This window comes from Anser cygnoides, chromosome 19 (genome assembly GCF_040182565.1).
Source record: "Anser cygnoides isolate HZ-2024a breed goose chromosome 19, Taihu_goose_T2T_genome, whole genome shotgun sequence".
NCBI classification, from domain to species: Eukaryota; Metazoa; Chordata; class Aves; order Anseriformes; family Anatidae; genus Anser; species Anser cygnoides.
Genome location: NC_089891.1, coordinates 4710392 through 4737556, shown reverse-complemented (window position 1 = coordinate 4737556; position 27165 = coordinate 4710392). Strand labels below are relative to the sequence as shown.

The 27165-nt window shown below is 41.7% G+C and overlaps 1 protein-coding gene across 1 annotated transcript in view; it reads left to right on the top strand.

Moving 5' to 3' along the window:
• The first annotated feature begins 896 nt into the window (after nucleotides 1–896).
• The window catches only part of SEC14L1 (SEC14 like lipid binding 1), a 44093-nt gene continuing 17824 nt past the window's right edge, over nucleotides 897–27165 (top strand). Inside the window, exons 1-4 of the mRNA XM_048075965.2 lie at nucleotides 897–1049; nucleotides 2680–2770; nucleotides 25623–25772; nucleotides 25863–25994. Coding sequence (XP_047931922.2) covers nucleotides 898–1049; nucleotides 2680–2770; nucleotides 25623–25772; nucleotides 25863–25994 — 525 coding nt within the window. The 5' untranslated portion in view covers nucleotide 897. The remainder of the gene's footprint in view (nucleotides 1050–2679; nucleotides 2771–25622; nucleotides 25773–25862; nucleotides 25995–27165) is intronic.

The window sequence follows — 27165 nt, the reverse complement described above, 5'->3', positions numbered from 1 at the left end:
CGCAGCGCTGGCAGGGCTGTGCCCTGTGTGCCTCCCGGTCCTGGGACAGGTTCTGCTCCTCCGCAGGCGATGAACCCAAACACGGCCGCTGTTATCTCTACTAAAATGGTACAGTACTTGCCCTGAGAAGATACCTAGAAGACGCTAGGCTTCAGTCCTTTGCCATTTCAAGTCCCAGGCAGGGTTTTGGGACAGTTTCTCACCCTGCTGTTAGTCCTTCATCATTTCAAGCCCTGGACAGGCTTTCCGGACCATTTCTCACCCCTCTTTCAGTCCTTTGCCATTTCAAGCCCCGGGCAGTCTGTTGGGACCGTTTCTCACCCCTCTTTGAGCCCTTCACCACTTCAAGCCTCAGGCACGCTTTCGGGTCAGTTTTTTCCCCACTTGTTCCCCGTCAGGTCACCCTGCGGTGCCTACTGACCCCACTTGTGCTACCCCACGCCCTGTACCCAGTTACCCTGTCCCCTCACACCCCGTACGGGGCTCGGTGTGCCACCGCCCTGCCTCACCCCGGGCACCCCCCGAACCTCTCCCCCCTTCCCCAGGCACGCTGCCCCTCTTTGAAGCCCCGAGGAGCTGCAGATAACGATAAGGAGCTCGGCACAGCCACAGCCATGCCTCTGGGAGGGACATTATTACACATTATCAGCTAAAGCCCCGCACTAAGGGCAGAAATGAAGGGTTTAACACCAAGCTTGGGCTGAGGTGGGCTCTTTGAGGGTGACGCTGCGGGGCTACCACAGCCCCTCACTGACCGCGCGCCCCTCACACACTGCGCATGTGCACACCCCTCCCCCCCCCGAGCGCAACGCGCACGCGCAAACGGCCGCGCGGGGAGAAGGCGCCCGCTGCCCTCTCCCTCCTCCTGCCCCCCCTCCCACCGTGGACCGGGCGCGCATGCGCAGTGCTGGCCGGCGGCCAAGCCGCTCCCCCCGCCCCGTCACCAGTAACAACAGGCGGCGGCGCCCCCGCCCCTCCCCCGCCGGAACCGGCGGCGGCGCTGCCCCGCGCCGGCATGAGGAGGGCAGAGCGCGGCGGGCGGCGAGGCGGTAAGGCGGCCCTCAGCGCGGTCCGGCGGCCACCCCCGGTCCCCTCAGCCACTTTTAGTCCCCCCTCAGGTGCCCCGCGGTCCCCTCGGCTGCTATGCGGTCCCCCGCAGCCACCTTCCGTCCACCTCCTTCCCCCGGTCCCCTCAGTCCCCTTCTGTCCATTCACCTCCACGCACCCCAGCCCTGATCCCCCTCAGCCCCCCTCATCCCTCCGGTCCCCCTCAGCCACCTCCCGACTCCCTCTGTCCCCTCAGCCCCCTGGTCCCCTTTCAGCCCGGGTCCCCCTCAACCACCTCCTGTCCTCCTCAGTCCCCACCGACCCCCTCAGTCCCGCGGCCAGTTACCTTCCTCAGCCCCCCGGGGTCCCCCCCTCAACCCCCCGGTCCCCCTGTGTCCCCCCTCAGTCCCCCGCCCCGTTCCCTTCCCTCGCTCCTTCATCCCCCCTCTGTCCCCCTTTAGTCCCCTCAGTCCGCCCCCAGCACCCCCCGGCCGTTACCGGCGGCAGCCCCGAGCCCCCCTCCCGGGCACCCCCGGCAAGGCAGCGGCTCCAGCCCGCTGCAGGTGCTCGGTTCTTTGTTTGGCCGAGGGTTTGGGAGGGTGCTGGGCTTTGTTGCTGCTTCGGGGGGGGGGTTGAAAGACGGGGGCAGTCGCGGGGAAATTCCTTTACTTTCCTGGGAGTCCGGGGTTTGTTGGGTTTCCGAGGAGCTGCGGTGCCGGTGCTCCGTGCTCGGAGTTGGTAACTCCTTCCAGAAGTGCTGTAGATAATGTGAGAACGCGCTTGAAAAATAAAAAGAGCGAAAAAAAGAGAAGAAAGCAAAATTAACTTATTGTAATAAAGCCATTTCTCCCTAAAATTAGTCTGGCTAGCAGCCAGTGTTTTCATCCGCAAGTGCGGCTGCCAATATTTTTCAATAAACGTAATTGCATTCAAGAAAGTTTGGGTCAAACGCTTTGCTGGGGTAAGCACGTATAATGCTGCTGGAATAGCTCCTGTTCTGTTTGCTGGTGAATTTCTTCCTGGTGGTGTTGGAATATCTGTAGTTGCTCTAAGGTTTGTTCCCCCCCCCCCAGCTACTTCTTAAGCCTCTCTCTTAAAAAGTCTTGATTCTTTTGAATTGGAAATGATGTAGGAACGCATCATCTTAGTTTGCTGTAATAATATTTTTATTATTATTATTTCTGAAAATGAGGGCTTTTAACGTTTGGAATATTTTAAAACTTTCTTTAACCAATCCCCATTCAGAATGACCCATAAGCAGCCCAATTACTGTGCTGGGGAACCAGGCAAAGCTTCTCTGCCTTTGGCTTGTATGTGCTAATGTTTGGTTCTTAGCAGCGGTGCAGGAAGTCTCACCACCCAGATGAATAGTCATAAAGTCCGTTGAAGGCTTGTTACTAAAACTGGACTGAAAATGTGCTAATTTCAAGTCTTTTTTTGGAAGAAATTATAACCAGTCATTTCTGACAAAAATACACATAGCTTTTCAGGGACCCGTTTCATTAAAAAAAGTCTTCATGGAGTTGTGGATAGAATTGCAAGCATGATATCACACTCAAAATAGTTGTCTGAAGAGAAGATTAAAACTGGCTTCCTACATTTGACGAATGATTTTAAACATTTCTTTTTCAGGTTTGAGTTGACCATAGTAACCGCAGCAATGGTGCAGAAGTACCAGTCTCCCGTGCGGGTGTATAAACACCCTTTTGAGTTGATTATGGCTGTGAGTATTAAGTTTTGCTATCGTTTTCTTACTCGACAGTTCTTTGTGTTGCTAAGTACTAGCTGGGCACTGTTTGCTAGGTGCTGTGAAACACGCAAACATGAGATGGTGTACCAAGTACGGGAGATATGTTTTGATGGTTTTCCTCTTTCCCCAGCGTATTTTTTACATAATGTGTTCTCTTTTCCCTGAATTTTTACATACAGTTCATAGACAGATTTGTTTTAAACTTAAAGCCAAAGTGGGTTTGAAGCGTACTTCCCTGTTGGTAATTGGGAGCAATCAAATCTGGCCTGGGAGAAAGCATGAAGTATGTTGATTAAAAGACGGTTGTGGTTGCACCTCCATCAGTATAGAGTGGAAAAGAATAGAGAACACAGAGAACGCCATGAAAGCAAGATAAGTGAACAGAAGAGGAAAAAGCATCAGGAGCAGTGGCAATGCTTTGTGGGGAGAACAAAAAACCAAGGGAGGCCAGAAAGATGAACAAAAAGCCTCTTGGATGTGTGGCTGCTCATTTGTATACTAGCATTAAAATTGTAACTGAAAAAAAATAAAATCCTACTTAGGGTTCCTGGTTCTCTCTTCTTTTTCTCTCTTTCCCCCCCTGTTTTTTCCTCTTTTAGAAAACAGAGGAAGTCTTTTAAAGTGTATTCAGCCAAAACCACAGCTGTGTGGCTGTCATGAGTTAGGAAGAGCAGCTGGGGGGGAGCCATCAGGCCAGCTTCTACTTGATAAGAGCAGTTAAAACCTAAATAATCTAAATAGCTATTTTGTTTCACTGAAAATGCTGTGCTTAATGGCTTCAGAGGAGAGTTTTAATAGTGTTCTTAGTGTAAATATTGAGAGAGATCACATGGTTTGGAGTGCAGAGTTCCTTACGGAAGTGATCTTCTGCAGTCGCAGGGCAAAAAAAAAATTAAATAAAATGATTTTCTTGAAGAAAATTCTCTAGTTGTTTGCTGAGCTGAGGAGTCCTTAGCTTGCTGTTGAAGACAGAATTTCTTTTAAGCTATTTCTTCAAGGATACTTTGAATTCAAGTGCTGACATTAAGATTTTTCACAATGCTTTATTGGGTGTAATTGGAAACACTTCAGACTATTGGTATTAAGTTTGAGTTCTCAAACTGTTCTGTATCTTGGGCATAATAAAATTTCCAGAGTAATTTTTAACAAATATTTAGCCTGTTCTTACATTAAAGCTCTTTTCCCCTTCTGTAAAAAGAAAGAGGCTGTACTACATATGGAACTAGAAGAAAATGGTAGTTGAAAAATTACAGCAGTGAACTAAGAGGAGAAGAATGTTTATAAAAAGAAAGTCAGCTGAACAGGATACTTTCCGAGACAATTCATATTAGCGATAGTGCATATAATTTATTTCTTACGCCAGGGCAGTGAGTTATCACTTGAACTTGTTAAGAGTGTGATCGCTAAATGAACATACATCTTCTGCCGTGTTGCTTCTGTTATGTTACTGTTTTTAAAAACATGCAGTAATCTATTCCTGTTGGTAATCTGTCCAAACTGTTAATGTTTCTTCCGAAGTATGTAGAGGAGTGTCTCCATAAGCCAATTTTTTTTCAAGAATATAATCAGTATCTGATAGCTTGACATTTTTTGTTACTATTTTCCTTTGGTTGAATCGTGATTGCAGAATTCGATCAAATATTTCTGGAAGGAATGTTCATGTCAACTTCTGTGATTGCTAAAGTGGAAGTATTATATTGCATAGTCTCAGCGGCAAAGTGCTGTGGTGTTATTTTAACTGTACCAGCAGCTCTACTTAAATGAGGAACAAATGCTGGCGTGTACCAAGCTTGAATTTAAGGCACCCAGCAAATGACTTTAACAGTATGTTTGATTTTTCTGTTGCTCTCGTTTATTTGCCCCCAAGCCTTTGAGAGAATGTCTCTTCAAATAGAGGTTTAAACTCTCCCCGAGATGCTCAGCTGTTAGGCTTTTTCTTTTCTTCCTCCTACAGAGGAAACCTTTGCTCAGCGTGGCATCAGTGTTCATTATGCTGAGTTGTCTAACAAAGGTCACTGTTTCTAGCGTGACTTGTGTTGTGTGGGATGTTATCTTGGTCTTAAAATTTTTAAAAGTACTCAGCAACTTATCTGCAGAATCCTTCCTCCTTACCTGAGAGTTGCTACAGCTGGAGAGGTAGTTCAGTTGATACAGTAGCTGGAGATGAATATCACCAGTGCTAGCAATGCCCCCATGGACCTTGAAGACCTCCTGGATGATACATCTTCCAGTTCTATGGATTGGAACCTATGAAGTCAAACTAATACCCGGTTTTCAGCTAGAGAAGCAAGCATGAAATTGTTGCTTTTCGAGGGCAACCAAGGGAAAGCCACTTTCAGAATGGGTCATTTACGCTACAAGCTTCCTATTTGCCCACTTTTCCCATCCTGGGCTTCGAAGAAGTACTTGAAGGAGAGTGAAGTACAATCAGCATTCCTTTCACGCGGCTGTAGTGTGTTTTGAGAGAGCTTTGTGAAGCTCTGTGAAGGGTGAGTGCCGCTGTATTAAGACAAAAACTGGATTTGATTCCACTTTGACCTGAACCAAGACTGACAAGTGTTTCGCAGACAGTTATGATATAAAGACTTTAAATAGATGCAGTAGAAAATTTTTCTTTCTAAGTTGATGTTGAAAACAGTTTCTCTTTATGTTCTTCCACTGAAATCCAAAAATGAGCTTATTGAACTGTAATACATCTCTGACAGTGTACTTCAAGACACAAACCCTAGTCTCTCAAGTCTGAAACAGAACTTATGAAGCGCTGTTGTAGGAAGTGAGTTGGGAGATTTGTTGCTGCATGCTTCGTGCCTTCCTTTAATATTAAAGCAAGCTATATAAAATCTAATATAAGCTTGAAGGCAATTAATTTTTACCGATGAGTTGTGTGGTTTCACATAGTATCTAAGTTGCTTTGAAAACAGTAAGAACTGGATGCAAATATTTTAATTGTTATCTCCTGAACTTGGAAAGAGGTTGGAATTATAGTCTAGGATTTATCATGCCGTAGTCTGGCGTGCCTAACGCAGGTGATGTGGCTACACATTGTGACATGATGGATTTTGGGCAGCTCTGTGGTATATCTGTCATAACTTATTGAAAATTGCATGTATATATATATTTATAGAAAGAGAAACTTGTCCAGATGTTTATCAGACTGAATAGAATCTCAGCTTATTTTTCCTCCTGCACATATTGAAATGTACTAATGCTGAAAGTAGCTGAAATGTGGAGAAATTACTGTTTACTTAGGCTCTTGTCAAGTTACCAGGGTTAAAAATATTGGGGGGAAAAACTAAGAAACTGCTTTTATGAAACTTCTAAAGATGAGACGCAATTTTTAACGCTAGCTTTAAGAAGTTTGCATTTAAAGTAATATAGTGACTTAACTGAATAAGTAGTTCTTCATGTTAGAAGGCAATTAAGAATTGGAATCTTGAAGCCTTTTTAACTGCATGTGAAGTCAAAATTAACTTTGAAGATTCACAGCTCGTTTTCAGGCTGATGTGCATTAGATAATTCCCTTTGAGTTTAATTTCCAAAATAAATTTAGATAATGAATAATCAGCTACTATGACATTCCAAAGGTGGAGCATATGCAAGTGGTAAAAAAAAAAAAGTAAGACTTTGAAAACAATGCATCGAGTGTCCTGAGACCAGAGGGGTTTTTTGGGAGCCTCTGGAAGCTCTGTGGAAAATCTATTATGGCTCATCTAGAAACTGTCTTGTTTGCAGCCACAAATTACTTGGTTTTGGAAATAAGTGTGAATAGTATCATGACTAAACACAGCAAATGTGCTTTAAACTTGTCCTGTTACGTTAGTCAATTTGAAGTGCATTTTAAGAGCTTGTAGCTTTGTGAAAACAGACTTTTCAGATCTGCCTGTGACAGGAGATGGACTTTCAAAGGTGGTTTGCTGTCTTCTGAATATCTGAAATAACACTTCCACTCCGTTAAAGTGCCTGGTATCTGTCAGCCTCCGCTGGAGCCAAACAATGAGGAGAAGCCTGTAGGTAAACTGGTCATCGATGTCAGGAGCTTGTTGTGGAAATATCTTTAAATTTTGTTTTAAAATAAGCAATGCAGGTGTTATTGGTATTTTTGAGGCTGAAACCTTTTCCCCCTCCAAGCTGCGTGTTTTCATTAAAATCCTTTAAAAAATTGATAATTTTTTTCCTTTGTTCTGCTAGAATATCTAAAGTAGCTAAAGCATGAATCTGTCTTGAGTGTAACACGTGGTGCCCTTTTGCTTATCGGGTAATATTAATGGTTTAAATTTGCTGCTTTTAGACAACAGGCTGACTGGATTTCTTTGGTTATGTAGGACTGAAAAAAGCACTACATTTAAGATAAATCTTCATGAGTTAAAGTATCTCTAAATTACAGGGAAGTAATAAGGTTCTAGACGGCATAAATACCCTTCAATGATAGAGTGCGTCAGAAAAAAATTGCCTGTTTTCAGATTGACAAAGCAAAGTACAATCCCTTGATCTGGATTGTAATGAGATTCCTGATCAGGCACCACATCATTTTAAAGCATATTATTTTAAAATGGCATTAAAAAATCACTATATATCAAGCAAAGTGCCACACCTGCTCACAAATCCCTAAGTTTTTTCTTCGTTTTAGTCTTTTTCTTGGAAAAATGCGTTCTGCTTACGTGAAGAGGGGAGGGGCTGACAGGCTGATGAGAAAAAGGAAGCTAGGAGGAAGGCCATTCTCAAGTACTTTTGAAAGCACAAAGTAAGCTTTAAAAGTATAGAGAAGTGTTTTATTTCCCCGTTGTGTTCTTGATGATTCTTCTTAAATGCTTGATGCCTGGGGAAGGGAACAAACTCAGTGCCCACTACTGAAAAGGCTCAGCTGTTTTCCCTCCCATTGTTTGATTCCCAGGCTCTCATCTACTTTGCTTCCTGTCTTTGTTGAAAATTCAGGCTTATTTACTGTTGGAAACGCATTACCAAAAGAGCTGTGGAACAGTACCTTGTATGGATTTTCTTGTTTTGGAATAAGTGTCTGCAGCTTAACTGCTGTTTTATGTCATTGTTGATGGTCTCTTGTGTTAGCACGCACTGTAAGAACAAATGAATTTTTGGCCACTTGTTTGGAATGAGCTGTAGTTAACAAACATAGGAGTTAAGCAAAGCACTGGGGAGAAATATTGACTTTAGCAGCCTGCTTACTGTGCACTTTGCATATTATTTCATGGCATGCTTAGATATTTCCATGGCTAGCTGTTTCCTGTTTTTGTGGGCAAACACATGACCTGCCTGTAGTTGATGGCTGCAGTTCTTCACCAAATGCTTTTGGTCAGTTTTTTTGACAAGTCTTCGGCACTTTAAAAGCTAAAACACCACTTCTGTTAAACTCTGAAAGGTGTCAACGGAAGAAAAATTATGTATGAAAACTGGTCCTGTTGCTTTGTTCTAAAAGCACTCCAAGTATTTCACCCTTTGCAGGTTTTTTTATCGCCGAGATGGGAGTGAAGTGCTGCTCTAGGATCTGTTAAGCAACCAAGTGACGTTTTGAGTCAAAAATACCCGTTGGGAACCTGGCAGAAAGGAAGTGGTTAACACGTTCTGCAGAGTCCTAGACACCCATGGTATTACAGTTATGATCTGGAAAACGTTGAGCTTTGTGCTTGTCACTTAATGTGTGGTTAGCCATTAAGAAGCACACGTAAAAGCTTTTGAAACCCCGTGGGAGAGAGATATTGTATATTGCTTTTTCTCGTTGATTCTAAAAACATGTCCAATGAGGAGCCAGGGGTTATTTAGAGATCAAAGACTTCGGCTTCAGACGTAGCATGAGATGTTTCCGTATGGTGTGGCCAGTTACGTGCGCCTCCAGCTTGAATAATCTGTGCTTCCTCTTCCTGGGGAGCTCTTACTGCTGCGAACTGAGGGAGCTGCAGACAGCGGAAGATTGGAGCTCAGATGCTTCTAAGAAACAAGTTCAGGATGAAAGAGGGCATAGGAGAGCCTGAAGGATTGGAGACAACCCCTGATGACTTTCCACAACTCGTATTTGATCTGAGTCCACATTTTGGAACACACAATTTAGGGATATTCATTGTGATTCTTTGTAAACAAGACATTTTTGCTTTGAATTCATTAAGTTTCTGGAAGGAGGAAGGAGATGTGATCTTTAAACTCTTGTGTTCTGAATATAGAATGAACCTTCTGAGAATTTGCAAGGAAATCTGTTAATTAGCTCAAGTTAAAATTAATTACAGGTTAGTCTTAAGTGGTCTGTATTCTCCCCAGTGAACTCATCTTCAAGTTTTTCATGTAGCTTAAAATTACTGTGTATATATTTTAAATGAGGAATTAGACTGTTAAGCTGAATTACTAGCTCTTTTTATCTCATTTTTGTATGTAGTTGAGAGAGGTAAGGTTAGCAGCTCAGGTAGAATGTTAAGCAAGGCCTACTACAGGTAATTTAATCATTCTGCTTTCTCATAGTGTATTTGCATGTCAGTTGTTTCTGTTGTAATGTCAGTGATGTTTGAGGTGAGTCACGTCAATAACTCACACTGGTAGAAGAGATGGTGGCAGCATCGGTGCAAAGCCTCTCTTGGAAGGACTGGCTGGCATCACCTGGGCTCTGCTGCAGTGTGGAGCAATGTTACCAAAAGAAGACAAGCAAGCACAAACCATCACAAGCTGAGATCAGGTCCTGAGCTCTTGGCTTCTCCCTGTGTCACTCTTGCTCAAGATATACTGATTTCAGCCCAGTTTGTAGAGGCTTTCAGCCTGTGGTTCACAAAATGTGTGGCTTCCCATTACAGCTAAGTTAGCGTACCCTGTGTTCTTGTTGCTGTCTTACAAAGATGCTGCAGTTTGTTGGCAAGCCAGTTCAGGGAGATAGGTTGGTCAAAAGCCATCCTGGGGGGAAAAAACAAATAAATGTTGTCTGCCCGATTGCCTCAGCTGCCTCACTTAGGGCTGATGAGCACCCCTGTGGGAGCAGGTGCTCATCCCCTCCTGCACTGTTGGTGAGATGATGGCAGCTGGCCGCAAGAGAGCAAGAGCAGGAGCAAGTCAGCGCGGCGTTTGTCAGTGCATGTTGCACTGCAGGAGCCCCTGGTTCCACGGGGAATAATTAGGGCTCTGTGGTTCGAGAAACGCAGAAACTGACTGCTGTAACAGTAAGTGGGAGGGCATTAGGAACTTGATTCAGCACTCCTGAGGCCTGGTGCTGTTGAGCAGTGCAGGGTATTTGCACATTGTGCTTAACAGCTTGCAAATAGAGATTTTTGGGAGTTGGTGTAAATGGGAATCTGCCCTTATCTTAGAAAAATAAAATGAAGGTGTTATTTTGTATGATCTAACGTGGAAGCTTGCATTCTCACTGGGTTGTCTTCCGCGTTTTGTATTCGTAATTTGAACATTGTGTCTTGGATTCCTCTTGGGTGTGGCTTTATGATATCTAGGTGTAGAGTGTGTGTATCAGTAAACATGAAAATAAACATGTCAGTCTGTTGGCACCTAACAGCTTTGATTCTGAGGATAGCACAGGAATTGTGGGAGGGGGCAAAGAGAAGCTACCTTTTAGTATTGAAAATGTTTTTGTTTCAGCTGGCTTAATTATTTCTTAATTATATACATTTGGCTTCTCTAAGATTAGCATTTCAAGACTTTGTCATGATCAGACTTACAAGGTTAGCCCCCCAGATCTATTTTTAAAATTTCTTGTTGGATAATTACAACAGTGTTTTCATTCTGACATTGTTTGTAGTCTCAGTATTTGAGCATAGGTGTTTTCTTGGAATATATGCAGATCGTTCTGTGTAACAGTTTGAAATCTATATTGCAAAATTCTTATAACATCTTGGCCTCTCTAACCGGTACCTTTCTGTCTTGCCTGCCGCCGCTGGAATATTAGATTGCTTTGAGCCTAATAGATATCATTTTGTGAAAATGAATATTTCTGTGGCGATGATGAGGATGGTAACGTGTCATTTATATTTGTTTATGCCACAACAGAAGGGGAACAATTAGTTTCCTGATGAGAGCACTTCCTTCCTTGAGTGTATTGTGTGTTTTCAGTTAGTGCAAAATGCGAGTGCCATAACCACTAGCCCGGTTCAGGAACATCAGTCAGCGGAATCCGTTCCAGAGGACATTTTGCTGGCTATTTCATTCAGCGTGTAAATTGTACTTCTTAATTTGCAAAACTCTCTCTTTGCTGTGCAATTCATTGGCCTGTGGATAAATTCTTCATTACTGAATTCACGGCTCTATGAAATTACTTATTTCTATTGAAGTGTTTCATGGTCTGTGTGGTGCAGCTACTGATGCCGTAATGAACAGGGTTTAATGCAATTTCACTTGAAGTTGGTTGTTGTGTTGACTGAATTGATTCCTGCTTTTATTTGTCTGCCTTGCCTTGCTGTAAAGGAGGGTAAAGAACAAAGAAGCGATTGTAATCTAGGGTTTTAAGAATCTTTTAGAAAAGAAACAAAGGAATCTCAACTGTTTTTTATTTTAATTGACTTGTCTTTTGAAGCTAGTGATATTCTTCTCTTTATTTTAGTGGTAAGCAGACTTGGGGCCTAGAAGCTGCACCACCTTTACCTGCCAGTGCATTGCTGTTACCTGGTTATTGGTACCCTGGTGATCGGTTTGGATGTGGGGGAAAGAATTGCGTGCTGTCTCTTAATGAGCACCACCATTCTGAATTGTACCAGGAGGCCCAGCTAGCTAGTGCGCTGTGTGTCCGCCAGTGGCCAGCATCTGTCCCCCTTTAGGGGAGAGGATACGAATGAGCTGATCGTGGTAATCCTCTCTGATGCTCTTTCAGTCCATGGTGGTGTGTCCTGACAGCCCTTCTGGTCCGGAGTGCACCTGTGGTGTGTAATAGCACCGTATGTGGTTGGTTTCCCGGGCCTGCCCAATTCCTTTCTGGAAGTAAGCGAGCTCCCTGACATGACACCCTCCAGCAGGAGCCTGTGCTTCATGACACATCCTGTCAAGAGAGATATCCTTTATCCAGAGCCTGGCTCGGTTTCACACCACCTGCTCCCTGTATTGGAAGAGACGGTGCAACCCTCTCACATCCTTCATGCTGCTTGCTCAGTTATAGATCCGTGTGTTGCCTCCCTCAGACCTGAAATTCTTCTTTGTCATGCTGATGGGTCCTCGGCTCTTTAATAGTTTGATTCTGTATGAGGAACTGCTCTTGTTCTGTACTGTTGATCTTCTGCCGTCACCTTCAAACCTTTTTGAGCCTTCTGCTACATCAGACACGTATGTAAGGTTAAGATCTATATTTTATTCAATGTTACATTTAACTTCCTAGCTTGAGCTTTTTTTTTCCAGGCCCCAGACCCTCTCCTGCTGCACTTGGATGACATTACTTTGACATCAGTGAATGCTCAAGAAGTAATTGATGCACTTAATAGAGTACAGCTGCTTTTTACCTGGCAGCGGATATTTTGCTGGCCCACAAGCCAGACCCAGACATTTGAGCCACACTACTTATCTTGAATTCTACCTTCTTGGCAAAGATTTCCTTCCTGTGCTGGTTGTGCTCCTGGTAGAGTGAAATCACTGGTGCAGTAGTTAGAGACCGCTTGCCTCTGGGCCAAATTAAAACCTGGTGGGTGCAGTCAGAGACAATGAAGTCAAACCTGTTCGGCTGAGCCTTCGTGGGGCGGCAGGGAAGGGGGTGTTGATCTGCATGGAGATCAGGAGACTTTGTTCTTTGTGCAGTACAAGTCTTTAACCTTTCAGCTAATGCTTTAATGAGGAATTCTGAGCTTATCCTGTAACGACGTTGTAGTCATCCTTTCCTCCCCCACTATTAAATTATATTTTGTCTATGCAGCAATAATTTTATTTAAGAAAAACACGTTCCAGATGTTCAGCGTGTTTTAATAGGACTGCTTGTTGAAAGTGTTTGTGATTTGAAGACCAAAAAAGCGTCGAATACCATTTTTAGCTTTTATAAAGGCAAGACTTAAGCATGGAACAATCAGTGAGGAATATTTGACAGATCCAAAAATAGATCCTCAATGGACACAGTAGAATTGCAGCAGAATTTTAAAGCAGAACTGACTGCAGAGGATCCAGGCCTGCAGGATGATGTTGACTGGGAAGGAATGGAGAAACTAAATACCAAAATCTGCTCTCAGTGTATCAGCGTGGCAGTATCCCGTGCACTTGTGAGATGCCTGTTGGCAAGGCTGAACATAGTTGTCGTTGTTCAGCTGTTGTAAGACGTGTAATGATTATTTGCAAGCAATAGTAAGACAAGCTTTTAATGGTTTACAGTCCTTCAATATGCGTCTCTTAATCTCAAAGATGTGTTTCTGTGTTGTTTAAGGGTTTATATATTGCCATTGTTGCAGAGAAAGGGGAAGTGCTTGAGAATAGCTCACATTCCCCAGTAATCACATGTTGGTCGCCAAGCATTTAAGCTTTCGCTGGCCTCTTGCCAGCTCTTCTGTGATGCTTTTTTGGAGGTCAGCCTCCCCTCTGTAGTGCTTTAACCTTGAACCAAAACGGTCGTGTCCTGTGCGACTGGGGTCAGAAGCCAAGTTTCCTCTCCTAGAAACCAGTGGAGCTGATTCTAATTGCAAGGCACATTCTGTCAAACCAAGTGTTGTGCTCACAGCTCCGTGGCTTCTGAGCCAGAACTGATTTCCATCTGTCTTGCTTGGAACACGGGCTGAGCAAAGACTCCTTTTCTTTGTAAAATAGTTTTACATGTACATTTAATACAAATAAAGGGAAATTGCAAGTCAGTCTGTTGCTCTTACTCCCACTATGACAACTAAGGTCGGGATATACTAAAGAGCAACGTACACCAGTATGGCTTTAAGGTTTGTCCTTGATGTTCCACCTTCAACCTAGACCACAGCAGTGTCAGTTTTTCTTTTTTTTTTCTTTCCAACCAGCATTTTAATACTGGTTTCCCCATCACAAGCCAGCCTAACCTGAGTGGTCAGGCTTTCCTAGCTTACTCCAGAGGAAAGGAAGATGAAAATTACTTTATTTACATGCAGCCTGTTGGAGTTTTCTGTTCTTATGTTTTTTTTCTAGAGGAAGAAGTGGTACTTGCCCAACTTCTCTTTTTCTAGTCTCTTGTTTTAGAGATTCGCGTCTCAAGATTGTGCAGAGGCTATAATTGGAGTTGTAAGCTGTTAGCCTCACTGTTCAGCGGAGTGGCACTGTGCTCTGGGCTCTTTCAGTCTCTCTGGACTTCTTGAAGGGAGGAAAAGAATGAATGATCCTCCTGTGAGCATCTCTGGAGCAAGCAGGTGTAACTCCTAACTTCTCATAGTTGCTATCCAGTTTCTCCTCAGATCCTACCCCAGTCATTCTCTGAAGATGGGCGTTCAGGCTCCTGTACAGAGAAGCAAGTCTTGCACAGTTTCAGGGGTGCAAGCGTATTCACGCAAACCACAAATGACTTGTATCTGTTTTAAAGAAACCACTCTTCAATTAAAGTACTGTTGAGGCATGCCTGTGGTTGTTAAAGGTCATTTTTTAGCAGATAAGAGACAGAATGCTAGCTCTTGTGTCAGGGTCAGATTCATTATCCCCAAACTGTTTTTTTGCCTGCTGAATCAGTGTACCTTTACTGCCAAAAGCTTGAATAAAGCTGCATTAAATCATTGACATGTTTATTTTGTATCTGGGAGAAGGCTGTGTCTCTGCATGTAGCAGAATGGTTCTTAGGCTGTTAAGAGCCAGTTCCCTCCCAGTCTTATTCCACGCAGCTGTACGGAACAATCACGCTGCTCTAATTTTGCTGGTAAAGCTTCTCTGTGGGACCACTTCTCTGAAATGAAAATGACCGGCTAATGAATAGTATCCATGCAGGAAAGGGAATCAAGTAGTATCCATGCACGTATTGAGAGGGTTAAATGCTAAACCACACAGAAAGAGCCTGTGTGGGTGGCTTGACTGGTCACATCACCCTTGAGAACAGAGGCTTTCTGTGTCTGGCTATTGCTCCTGGTGCAGGAAGGCAGAGGCTCGCTCACTGCCTGCCGTACGTGGGTTACCACAGTTGCATAACTCAACGGTGAATTACCAGTAAAATTCCACTGACCCAGAAGATTGCTTCATAGCCTGTTTTGAATCTCCTGCTTTATTTATAAGGTCTAAATTATTTTAATGAAATATTAAAATATTAAACTAACTTTATTCAAGCTTGAAAACACTGGATGCCAAAGCTGATTCACTTACTCTGTAGCCTACGCATCCACTACAGAGGAAGCTTACTCCAGGCCTTCCTGAGCCCCTTAACTTTGCTTCTGCTTTTTGCATTTTATGCCCTATGCTGCTTCTGGTTTGAGGCAGTCCTAAGCAAATATGTGATTTTTTTTTTAGTATAATTCAAATTTGTCAAGAAGGCTTTATGAATATGTATTGTCGAGTTATAAGCTCAGAATTTTATTGATGTTTGCAGTTGTAGGGGCTATCTAAATGGAGCATCCTTTTAACAAGCTGCCCATGAAACCCATTTCTTTTCTGGTTTGTATGCTGTTAGAAAAATGAATTCTTCATTTGTTCTTCTTGTAGGATGCAAACTAAAACTGTATGTAAACTTTTAAAATTCCTACAAGGAAAGGGGAGTTTTTCTGAAGTGTATTACTATCTTCTCGAGGTTTGGTTTGATGTTTTCTCTAACTTTTAATAGTAGTAGAAGGTAGGTAGTTCTAAATCCTGTTAATGAAAGTGATACCAATGTGCATAATCCTATCTAGTTCAGTACGAACTTCTCAGAAATAAATCTCTGCAACGTGTACCTAGGGGCATATTTACTGCAAACAGTGTACTGTGAGTGACTAACGGTTTTTGCAGTAGGTATGCTGTGATTTCAGTTAGACTCTTGCTATCCCTGCATGGTGGCCTCAAAGGAAACAACTTTAACCACATGCAAGACAAACCTTTTTAAGATGGGTACATACGTTTTGGAGTCTGATGCAGGTGATACGATGAGATGATTTATTGATCTGTCCTGTTTTCATGATTGCTTTTCCAAATGATTTGGATGGTACAATAAAACAGTACACTTGGTAAGTTTTCAGGCATCTCTATAACATGATATTTGAGTGCCTTGGACCTTAGAGAGAAAGCCAGTTCCCAAGAACTAGCCTGCTGGGTAGTTATTAAGGCTGTTTAAACTGCCAAGCTATGCGTTTGGTCTGTATTTAGAATGTACTTAAAGGCAATGGTGATCAACGTGGTAACCATGGCAATGCTGCTTGAGCTGAGGAGGTGAACAGAAATGCCTGTTTGTGTTAGTTTATTCCACTCGCTTGAGTGCTTTGTAGCAGTGTTACCCCATGAAAGGTCCTCTTGGCAGAAATCGGGAGCAGTGTGCGATATGTGCCGTGTAAGCAGCACTCCAAGCTCTTCGGAACACTATTTTATTTATAATATTTCAGTGCTGTTTCCTAATTTTTATGGTTTCTGGTGTGTGTAAGCTATTGTTACGCCTGAAATTTAATGTGGAGCTGTTCCTTTCACCCTGCAGAAACCTTCAGAGACATAAAATAGATGTGAAGTGGCCTGGACTGTGTCTACAGGGCTGTGCTGAGATAAGCGCTGATACACGTAACAGGAAGTAATGGCTTTGTTCCTTGTGGAAAAGCTACAAGGGCTCTTTTGAAAGGTTGTTTTGATTCCAATGTGTACATCCCCTGTATGTTTTGTGTGACGGATGGTAAGTGTTGGGAAGGATGGTGATCCGAAAGCAAACAAAGAATTACCTCTAGATTTTTATAGTCTCAAGTAGAGTATCTTATTTGAGCGAAAGCACAGGAATAGCTTCTGTGCTGTTCCTGACTCCAGAGAGATTTTAAATTTATTGTTGCTTCCAGTTAAATCAAATCCCTTCATTTAATATTACAGAGTAGCTACTGAAATTGAGTTTACTCTGTGCTGGTTTGTTTTGTCAAGTTTGTTCACAATGTCTTCATTGCTTTCAGAAACTTTCAACTTGGTTTCAGGAATTTGTGGAATGGATGTGAAGGTCAGAAGCTTTCTTGCTGTTTTGGATTTTAAGCAGCAAATTTCTTTGCCTGCTTTGCATGTGGCAGGCCTCTTAAACCTTCTTAGTAGAACAAGTAGGTATTGTTTATTCTCTGACGTCCGCAGGATTATTTTAGAAGCTTTTTATTGGATCCGTTCATGTTGTCTAGGGGTAGGATATATTTGAAACCTGCAAGAAGCATCACTGGTACTTAATTTAACTTTAAAGTACTACAGGCCTCTAAAACAGCTAAATGTGAAAATGGACAGAAGAGTCCTGCTCTCTTCATACAAAGTATTGAAAGCTAAGGCTTTATATAGTTAAGCTAAGGTGTGAATTTAAATGTACTGGAATAGATCTCCCTTCTCCTCCCTTCCTGTTTCTACATGCATGTTTGCACAGGTATGAGTGGGTCATTCATAGCAATGTAGGGTCTTAAATCCTTTCCACTGAAACTTGAATAAATCAAAAGGACCCCTTTAAACAAGTATAAGAGCATCAAAAGAAGACAAGGAGGATTAGGGATTATACTCTTTTGTACACCTAATAAAAACTTTGTTTCTATACCCAACTCTTGAGTGACAAGAGTAGCTGTCAGCGGTGAAAATTTAATGGCTTTGGTGAATGCCAGGGAAAGAAATGGTTTCTTGTTCACCTCGGCTTATAGTTGGTTTCAGTTCCCTCAGCTCTTGGTTTCCTGGAGAATTTCTCAGGAATTTCCATTCCACTAAAGGAGAGGAGAGCTGAGGCAGCTCAGCGTGTTGGCTTGACTGTTTCCAAATGCTGCTCTAGAGACAAGGATACTGCAAACAGCAAGTCATCCTAGCACTTCCTACAAGATCAAGTGGAGCCCTGGTGGTGCTAATGAAATGCTTTCTGTAGCGATCTTCGTGTTTGTAGGGTCAGCTGGACTGCGTAGAGCACAGGTTGCTTAACGCCTGTGGGTGTCTGAAGCATGGCGAATACTTCAAGATCTGTGAATACTTCAAGATCTGCGCAGGATCCAGTAAAGTCTGCGGCAGTGACCGATTCAGGATGTGAGTCTCTGAGACCACCGGGATTTTTAAGATGAGAAATGGGTCCGGGCTGTAATTCTGAGCCCCACTTCAGTGCAATATCATAAATAGCGTGTGGTATAGAAATGTTCAAAGGCTTTAAGGGCATTTGTTGAACAGTATAGAAAGTGAGTTTTGTATTTAATTTCATAGGAATCTGAATATCGTGCTGCAGTGAGTTCTCAAACCAGTGATAACTTTTCTTCCCAGATACTCTGCCTGAGAGCTCTGTCCGTGGCACTGAGAGCATCTGGGATCATATTTCAATCTTCTCTCACCATTTGAGAAATGAATTTTACACTAAAGGCTAATTAGTGAACAGTCTGTGTGGAGTAGGCTCTTGTTAGTACTTGTCTAATAAATGGTACAATCGTGTATTTGTGTAGTCTAAACTTTAAAAAAAAAAACAAAACTTCGAATCCTGAAAAGCCATTGTATAGTTCATAAGTATTTGAATTACGTAGGGAATGCTTTGCTTTGGTACAGGGTATGTGAACGGTACAGGGTATGTGAACAGTACAGGTACTGCGTGCTCGAGTGCTGTAAGCTTCCAGTCTAAATGCACTAATGAGCATTTAATCAGGAAGTCCTAGGTCAATAACACTTCGTACATTTGTGTAATGAACAAGAACTTTTTAGCCTCTAAAATGAAGCAGAATTCTTGTCTTATTGATGTTGACTTGTCTTATTGATTTTTCTATGTAATTTATGGACGGGTTATTTATTTTATCTTGGATATGCTTAATAGCTCTCATTAATACTTAAAGGCCAAGTTTCATCTCGTGCCAGGGACCAGAGGGTGAATACAGCATTCCTGCCCCCAAGGTAATTGTGCAACACCAGGGTGAAATGCTTTTGGACTGCAACAGAGGGAGCATAGAAGATGACCAAAGTGAGGACCAGGTGCAGTTGCAAGCTTAAAGCGTGCTGGGTAGGAGGAGTTGTGGTGCAGTTACTGTTTCCTGGAGTTCGGGGTAAGGGGTTACTCAGCTACTGGCTTTTGGTAAGTAGCCAGGTGAATATCAGCCAGTTCTCACTTGCAGAGCTTCACCAGCATACGTCCTGCAGTGTAATACAGCTGTCCCCTCAGCCATCTGCGAGGCTGTCGGATTGAATGTTCTGCCAGTTCTTCTCTGCTATTCACACCCTCCTCAAGTATAGCTCAGTTTGTAAAGGCTGGAGTTTTGTCTCTTCAGTGAAATTCTTCTCTCCAGAAAATGGAAGATTGTTTTCCTTCCAAAATTCATACACTAAAAGGAAGGTATATTCAAATGTTGAGTCTTAGGTTTCTTTTTAACAAAACAAAATGGAACACAAAACATTTTTTTAAAGGACACTTGCTACTTACTTCAATTTTCTGGATTTTAAAAATCTTTGAAGTATCTGTCATTCGGGTGAAGGATTATCTGAATTCAAACAAAGGGTTTCTATATGAAGTATTTACTGATGTACTTTTTCATTGCTTAAATCTAGTTCCGTGATTAGTAGTTATGCAAGCATTTTGTTTGCTGGTCCTGTTGTGACAGCTGACAGCTTAACCACAGGTGAATCTTCCTGGAGAATCTTCCTGGAGAAGCTCTGGAAGAGCATATTGCATTACAATCTTAATTTGAACCCTTTAAAAACTTTCCTTAGCAGAAATCACAATAGAAGGCCTAAACTTTTTTTCCCTACTTGTAAAGTAAGTCAGTGTTTCTTCTCTATACTGTTAAGAAATGTAGAAGGGAAAGGTCTGTTGCATCTAGTACCTGCTTTTACACATACCAGTTGTGCTGTGGGTCATATTCTCGGTATTTAAAAATCTGATTAGTCATAGAATCATTAAGGTTGGAAAAGCCCTACAAGATCATGTGGTCCAACCATCCCCCTACTACCAATGTCACCCACCAAACCGTGTCCCCAAGCACCACGTCCAACCTTTCCTTGAACACCCCCAGGGACGGTGACTCCACCACCTCCCTGGGCAACCCGTCCCAATGCCTGGCTGCTCTTTCTGAGAAGAAATGTCTCTTCATTTCCAACCGGAGTTGGAAGTCCTGATTCGTCTATTGATGGCAAAGACTGGGCCAAGATTTGCAAATAAGTGAAAAATAAGGTTGGTCAAACCACCTCATCCTTGTCAAGGACTAGAAACCTGCATATAGATCACTTTTTTGTCAGATGATGCCCAGTAATTCATGCATTGGTCTGAATCTGCTTCTTTCATGCTCATTGTCTGTAGTGCTATGTAAGCCTCATTTGTAATCTCGTGTAACTAAAGCTGCCTTGGTCTTTTCCTGATAAAGAGAGTTCTTAGAACTGAGTCACTGCCAAGCAGCCTTTGTTCCTCAGAAATAAGAAAATAACTTCTTTGGAAATGAGAGCAATTAATGAACTGAAAATGGAGTGAAGGGGGAAAAAAACACTTAAGCCTATTTCTGAATAGGCAACTGCTGTGGAAAGCCATGCTGATGGGGAGAGCTGACTGCAGAAAAGAGAAGTTTAGCTGTGCTCCTTGCCTGATAGCAGGGCTTTGGTTCATAACAGGGAAGTTTGAGGTCTGCTTGTCCTTCCAGAATTTGTTTCACCAAAGTGTTCCTTTCTAAAGAGCTGACTACCCCTATATTAAAGATTTTGCTTCCCAAATTGCAGCCCAATTCACTTTCTCTTCCCGTGACTGGGAATACTACCTTCCCCAGAGACTATTTCTGGAGCTTTTTGAGGTATATCCTCTCTAGCCATCTGCTTTCTTCCACCCACCCCCAGCTGATCACTAACACAGGAACTAGCTAGCGTGCATGAGATGCACTAGCAGTGAGATACGTGCTTCTTCATAGAGGTGTAATGATTTTTAAACTTTGATCTTTATTTTGAAGAGGTGAACAGCAATATATGAGAGCTGAGAAGGTATTTGCTGATTTGCGAGAGTTAATCCAGAGTTGTTTCTTTCCAAATGCAGCTGCCAAGAATTTGAAGCCTTTCGGTTGGCCTCCCATGAGTCAATGTTTTTCCTATTGATCTGCTGTGCCCTAATGCAGGGGGGAAGGAAGGGGATATAGCGATATACAGCAACGCTCAGGCTGCTGGAATGCAGTCTGTTGAGCTAGTGGTTGAGCGACCCTTTTTGCTTCTTGTGTTTTTATGAATAATTCAGGAATTCAACACTTGCAGCGGGTCGAAAAGCCTGGTGAACATTGGCATGCATCTGCAAATTAGCACCCAAGCACGGTCCGGTATTGCAGGCATAAATTAGTTTGTGTGTGGCACACACAAAAAGCAAAGGACTAGATTTGGTTGTCACAATGAGTCTCTCTTGGGATGCCCTTGAAGAATGTTGTGCTGTTCTTAAAAGGTTACTTTTTATAGCAGTTTTGAACAGAAAACTAGAAAATGCAGCATCTTAGCAGCTTGTTTCATGTAATTTAGCTATTAAAATACTCAACGTGCTTAATTTTCTGAATGATGACTAAGATTCCTACTTGCATTTTAGCAGATTTGCATCTTTATTTAGAGGATTCAGCTACTAGAAGAATAACAGGACAGGACAAGATCGCTTGCAAGTTTTGTCGGACTATTTTCGTCTGTATGTAGAAGTTACTTCTAATGGAAAAACTGAACGATCCCTATCCTTTAAGGCAAGAGACTGGGGCCCTTGTATAGGAAATATGTATTTCCTACTGAATATATTCATCTGGCCAGAACTTATTATATGAGTAACTTATTTAGGTAAATGACTGACCTTCCAGAGATTTGGGCACATGCCATTCTCAAATTGTCAAGATAATTTTGTTAGTTGTAGGTATGGTTTGAGAGGCAAAAAGCCAGAACATCTTTGGTCTTCCTGAAAATCGGGGTTGGGGTCATACCTAAATGCAGTCCTAAAGGTGGTATTTTGAAAGGATCCCAGTATTGCTAAGATTGCAATCTAAGGACGGCAGTAGCAAGCATAATTCCCTTGGACACGAGAAATGACTGCAATGGGATTAAAATAGTCTTACTTCTGAATTGCTTTCATGTCTTTAAACACAGCTGAAATACTAGCAAAGATAAAAGTAAAATAAATCCTGTTATTTTGACTCTACCCCGAACATGAGTTGCTAAGGGAAGCAGTTGGAGAAGAGGCTTTAATACAGTGCTATTTTGGTTGAAATTATGCTTGTCAATGTCCTCGCTGTTCACATGCATTAAGGAAGTTAAGGGTTTATATAATGAGCGCATGAAATTTGAAGTTCAAGCTGCTTCACCATACTGTGTTTTTCTTGATACACAATGCCAGCTTTTAATAAATCAGAGTACATAAATGGTCGAGGCTGGTAGGAAATCTTAATAGTACATTATTAGGGAACAACAGAATTGTAGGCGAAAATCTTTTTAAAGGTCTGTACATCCACATCTATCCTTCTGAAAGAGGCACTGACTTCTGAGGTCCAGCACCATCTTGAGAATGTGCACACCAGCTCTTCTTATTTTGTTACGTATCAGAATCTCCACTTAGCCTACTTTTTTTTTTTAATGTGGCAGAATAAAATGATAACATTTTAAGTACTGTCCCTGCAACATCCTTCCTAGATGCATTTAGTCCCAGGTCAAGAGCATTGTCTTCTTGCATTCCAACCTCGTCCAGCAGTATTACTGCAGCTGCTCTGCTTTTGAGGAACTAATTGGCTTTTGTGATTGTATCTATTACAGTACAATTGCAATCCTGAAAGGAGATGCATAGTATCTAACATTTTTATTTGTAAAGAGACCTATTATGTAGAAAAATGCATGTCATCTTATACTCCGCTTTATCAGACTGCTGAAGGAATATTGGATAATGCAGTTTAGTTGTTTCCAGTCCAGCTTTGCTGACAGGAAAATTTGTTCAAAACACCTTGATGCTGAACAATCAATTCAACAATCAATTTCTAGAAAAAAAAAAGCAGGATTTTATTTTTTGAATGTTCTCAGGCTCTTTTAATAGCTCCAGTTTTGGCCATACGTACTCCGCTTTGACCCGTGTGTTGTCTATTGATTGCTGTACCATTCTTAAATTGCAGGTTTTCCTCCTGTACTCTGTTGGTCCGTGGTGAAGCAAGACCTCTCTCTCAGTATCCTGTAGTCTTTAGCAGCTTTTTCCTGCCTGCTCTGCAGTGTGAAAGAGAACTCTTTGCCACATGTGGAGGAGACAGCTATGCTTAAACCAGATTGACAATTTTGATGTGGCTACAGTTTACTATAATCGCTTTTTCTTCAAACAGTGCTGTGCTGAGAAATGATGCATTACAAGAACATATGGCAGTGGTACATAACTTGAATAAAACCAGCCTAATTTAAGAGCCCAATAAAATTTACTGTGAAGAGTTTTCAATAGTATGTGTGCACATTCTTTAGGGAAGAAAGAATCCTGTGTTGCTGTTAATCTCTTTGAAACCTTTGAGTACTTTGCTGTAAGCGTAGTGTGTGCCAACTTTTGGCAGATAATTATTTTGTTCTCTTCCAGATTGAACCCATTCAATTCAGTCATCCCATTCAGAACAAATTCTTATTAGGCTTTTTTTTTTTTGCTTGCAGTTCAGTAAACGCTTCTAGCAGGTACTGTTGAAAGTGTTCACAGGGCAACTGCGAAGCTTTTTGAGCACTTAAGATGAGAAATGCATCAACATGTGCAATGGATGGTGCTCGCAAAGAGCAAAGACTTGGTATAGAGGTTCCTCAGATGGAGAGACATTGTTCTGATACAAAAGTGTAAAAAAAAAAAAAAAAAAACCAACAACAAAAAACCACAAATGAACAACAAAAAAACCCTTCAAAAATAATGAGTAATATTACAGATATTTTGCAAACTGAAGAGGAAGTAGATAATTGTTGTAACATAAGTTCCCCAAATAAAAGCAGAATTTTATTTTAAAGAAGTCTGAAAACCAGAAGTACTTCTCAATTCTGCTTCTGCTGGAAATCTTTTTTTTTCCCCCTTGGCTTTAGGGCAGCAGTTAATGTAGTTGCAATAGTGGTTAGCAAGCCTGTGTTCCAAATAATTCATCGAGAGGGCTGAGGTATTCCTGTACAACTGTAAAATGTATAGCCTTTGTCCAGAACAAGAAGACCTTCATAAAATAAATAAGAAAATTCATACCATATTAATAGGACCCATCCTCCCTTTCTCCTGGAGCTGTAAAAGTTTTTTCCCTACTGCTTGCTATTGTGTTATAACATTAATACTCTGTCACTTCTATTGTGCTCGTCTCTGAACCCAGAAATTATTTCTATTCTTAATTTAAACAATACCAGCTGTGCACAAATGAGAAGTTTGCAAAAAGGCTCGTGTGTACTCACTGCTTGTACTTCTAGCATATTACAGAGGAGCTTTATGAACTCAGGGCAATCATGCTGCAAAAATGTTCAAAAATATTCATGAAGGGGAAAAAAGCTGGCATTGTTTTAGTGCATCGCACCACTGTCACCATAGTAACACTGCTACATTTGAACCCTGGTAGCAAACGAAGTATTTTTATTCTTATAAAGGGAAAACTAAGAGACCTTTTCTCTTCCAGTGCTATCATTGCATACTTCTTGCAGCTGCTGCTTATTTTCTTCCACACCCTATCCCTGTTGATGCTGTTCCTGTGCTGCAACCCAACGATATTAAGAGCAGTTAAAACTATTTAAAAGGACAGAGTGGATATTTTAGCCCTTTTAAAAGGATTTTGTCCCATGTTCTGCTCTCAGATTTACTTTGTTATTGCAGTTTTTTTCTGCACTGGGACACCTTGCAAATCCTACCTGTCGTACGAGGTTTTGATACTAATAGCAAAAAGGAAAGAATTCACAGTTTGGAAGGAAAGCTAAAAAAAATAGTTACATCACTAGTCCACTAGTTGGGGGGGGGGGGGGGGGGGGATAATCCAGAGGAAAGCGGAGGTATACCACTGACTATGAAAGAAAAGGAAAAAAAGTGTATTCTCCAGCCATGGTTGGTTCTAAAACTAAAATTCATCGGGATTCCTAGTGGGGGTAACCCCCCTTTTCCTTTTACTCGTGTTACCAATTCCCAATTTTTAGCTATCCCTGTCTGAGTTTTATTTAACCCCATCTCCCCAGTGTGCATCAAGTATTAAAGAGATCAACTCATTTATATGAGTGTGTTCTTTAACTAGAGTCACAGCTATCGCATTGTGGCAAAAAGTTTAAACTTTCCAAAGTACGAAATGGCCTCGTTTTATTGGAAAGACTTACTGTATGTTGTTGAACAAAATTGTAAGCTGATAAACAGTGCAGTGAAAGCGTTATGAACACTGCGTAGGGAGCTTGAGAGCTCCATCAGCTTAAGAAATAGGCTTTGAAATGTTTTTATTAGGCCTCTGGGAGCTGTATGGAAAACCCTCTAGACAGCTTGGTGAAACACCGATAATTAGCTTGTGGGGTTTTTTTAATCCAACATATAATTGTTTTGTCCTGTGGTATTTTAGAACTAGAGGGTCTTATTTTCCTGTTACTCCTGACAGGAGGATTGTCATTGTGCATAATGAACAATTTCCTTTTGGGGGAAAGGGGTGGGGGGGAATGAGGTGTTTCGTCCGTTGTTTTAGAAATTGCTTTACTGGAGTGGGGCTGTGTTAGGAACCTCTTAAGAAATGGTTTGTTTGGAATGTGCTGTGATTTTTCAGCTGTAATGCGGACTCCAGGAAGGATCCCTTCTAATAAAGGTGTAAAAATTTGAAGCTGCCTTCCAATGCTGGTGATGTCAGCGAAGGAACACTACACACACCCTCAAGGCTTAATTGTGATAATAGCTTGTTTTCTTCTCTTTCCATCTTTGTAGGCTTATGAAAGAAGGTTTCCTACATGCCCTCTGATTCCTATGTTTGTAGCCAGTGATACAGTAAACGAATACAAGAGCGAGGATGAAGCCATCCATGTGATTGAACGGCGCTGCAAGCTAGATATAGATGCACCACGACTGTTGAAAAAGGTGATCAGATTTGAAGTGCCAGTTTTACATTTTTGGATGTTGTTTCACAGGAATGTTGTATCTTAACAGAATCTATGGTATCTTCCTCAGATTGCAGGAGTGGATTACGTCTACTTTGTCCAGAAGAACTCTCTGAACAGACGAGAAAGGACTTTGCATATAGAAGCCTACAATGAAACCTTCTCTAATAGAGTCATTATTAACGAACACTGCTGTTACACAGTGAGTAACAGGCTCTTGATGGTGCCACAGATGGAATTAAGTCAGTGTTTAGATTTCAAAACTCAAACAGAAGTTGGGTTGTTCTTGGCTTTTGCCTTGCAAGAAAAAATAACCAACACAGCGCCATGAGTGATAATTGTTGTTAGTGTTAAATGTAACACGCTTGCTTGAAGAACTGAAACAAGTTTGGCACCCTCTTGCTTGAGCATCTTCTCAGATAGCAGAACACAACATAATTCGCAGTGCTTGACAGCTCTGTTTAAGCAAATCTGTGGTCTGTAATAGCAGTGTGGGGCTTGTCGAGCCTGATGATACCCTGACAGAACTGTTAAAGGAAAGTTCAGCATAGCTTATTTGCCTTCTGCTCAGCTCAAATGTTTGTTGTCAGCAGTGTTTTAACCTAGCTCTTTCCATCGTGGCTGTTTTTGGTCTTCAGTGCAGATGTTTTCTGATACAAAGGAGTTCGGTGGTGTGCTTACTGCAATGTTCTGGTTGTGGCTTTTCATAGTGTCTTAGCCCGTACCCATAGGCTGATGCAGCACACATTCATAGAAGTAAAACTTTGAATGGATTTTAAAGGTCAGATGCAAGTTAGCAAATGTAACCCACTAATTAGCACTGTAGCATTCTTTTTTAGCACAGCTAATAACTTAAATGTTTCCTATTGTCTACAGAACCGTGGTTGAAAGGTCACTACAATTCAAACCCACTTGACGCTAATAGCCTATTTTTTTATTATTATTCTTTCTGCAATTATTTCAAAGGCACATTTAAAAATACTCTTCCACCTGTAATTTTTCTGTGGAAGATGCATTTAAACAGGGGAAATGTGGCACAAAAAAGTGCATATGGTAAATATGTACAAAACATGATGCTTCTCCTTGGCCTAACTCTACTTGATCAAGAAACTAGTAGTGGTAGGTAAATACAAAACCAGAAACTTTTTTAAGAATAAATTATTTTTAAAAATATTTTTTTTTTAATTAAAATAAATTACTTTGATCGAAATAATGGAAGGACAGAAAGATTCTTAAACGTTATTGTTATGGTTTGTGTTTATTTAATTGGTACAAGCTATTTGTGTACCTCCGATTCACCAGTGCAGAAGAAACAAAGGAGGGGAATTGTTTGCTTTGTTTTTTTGTAGTTGTCTTGCTATAAAGTATTAAAA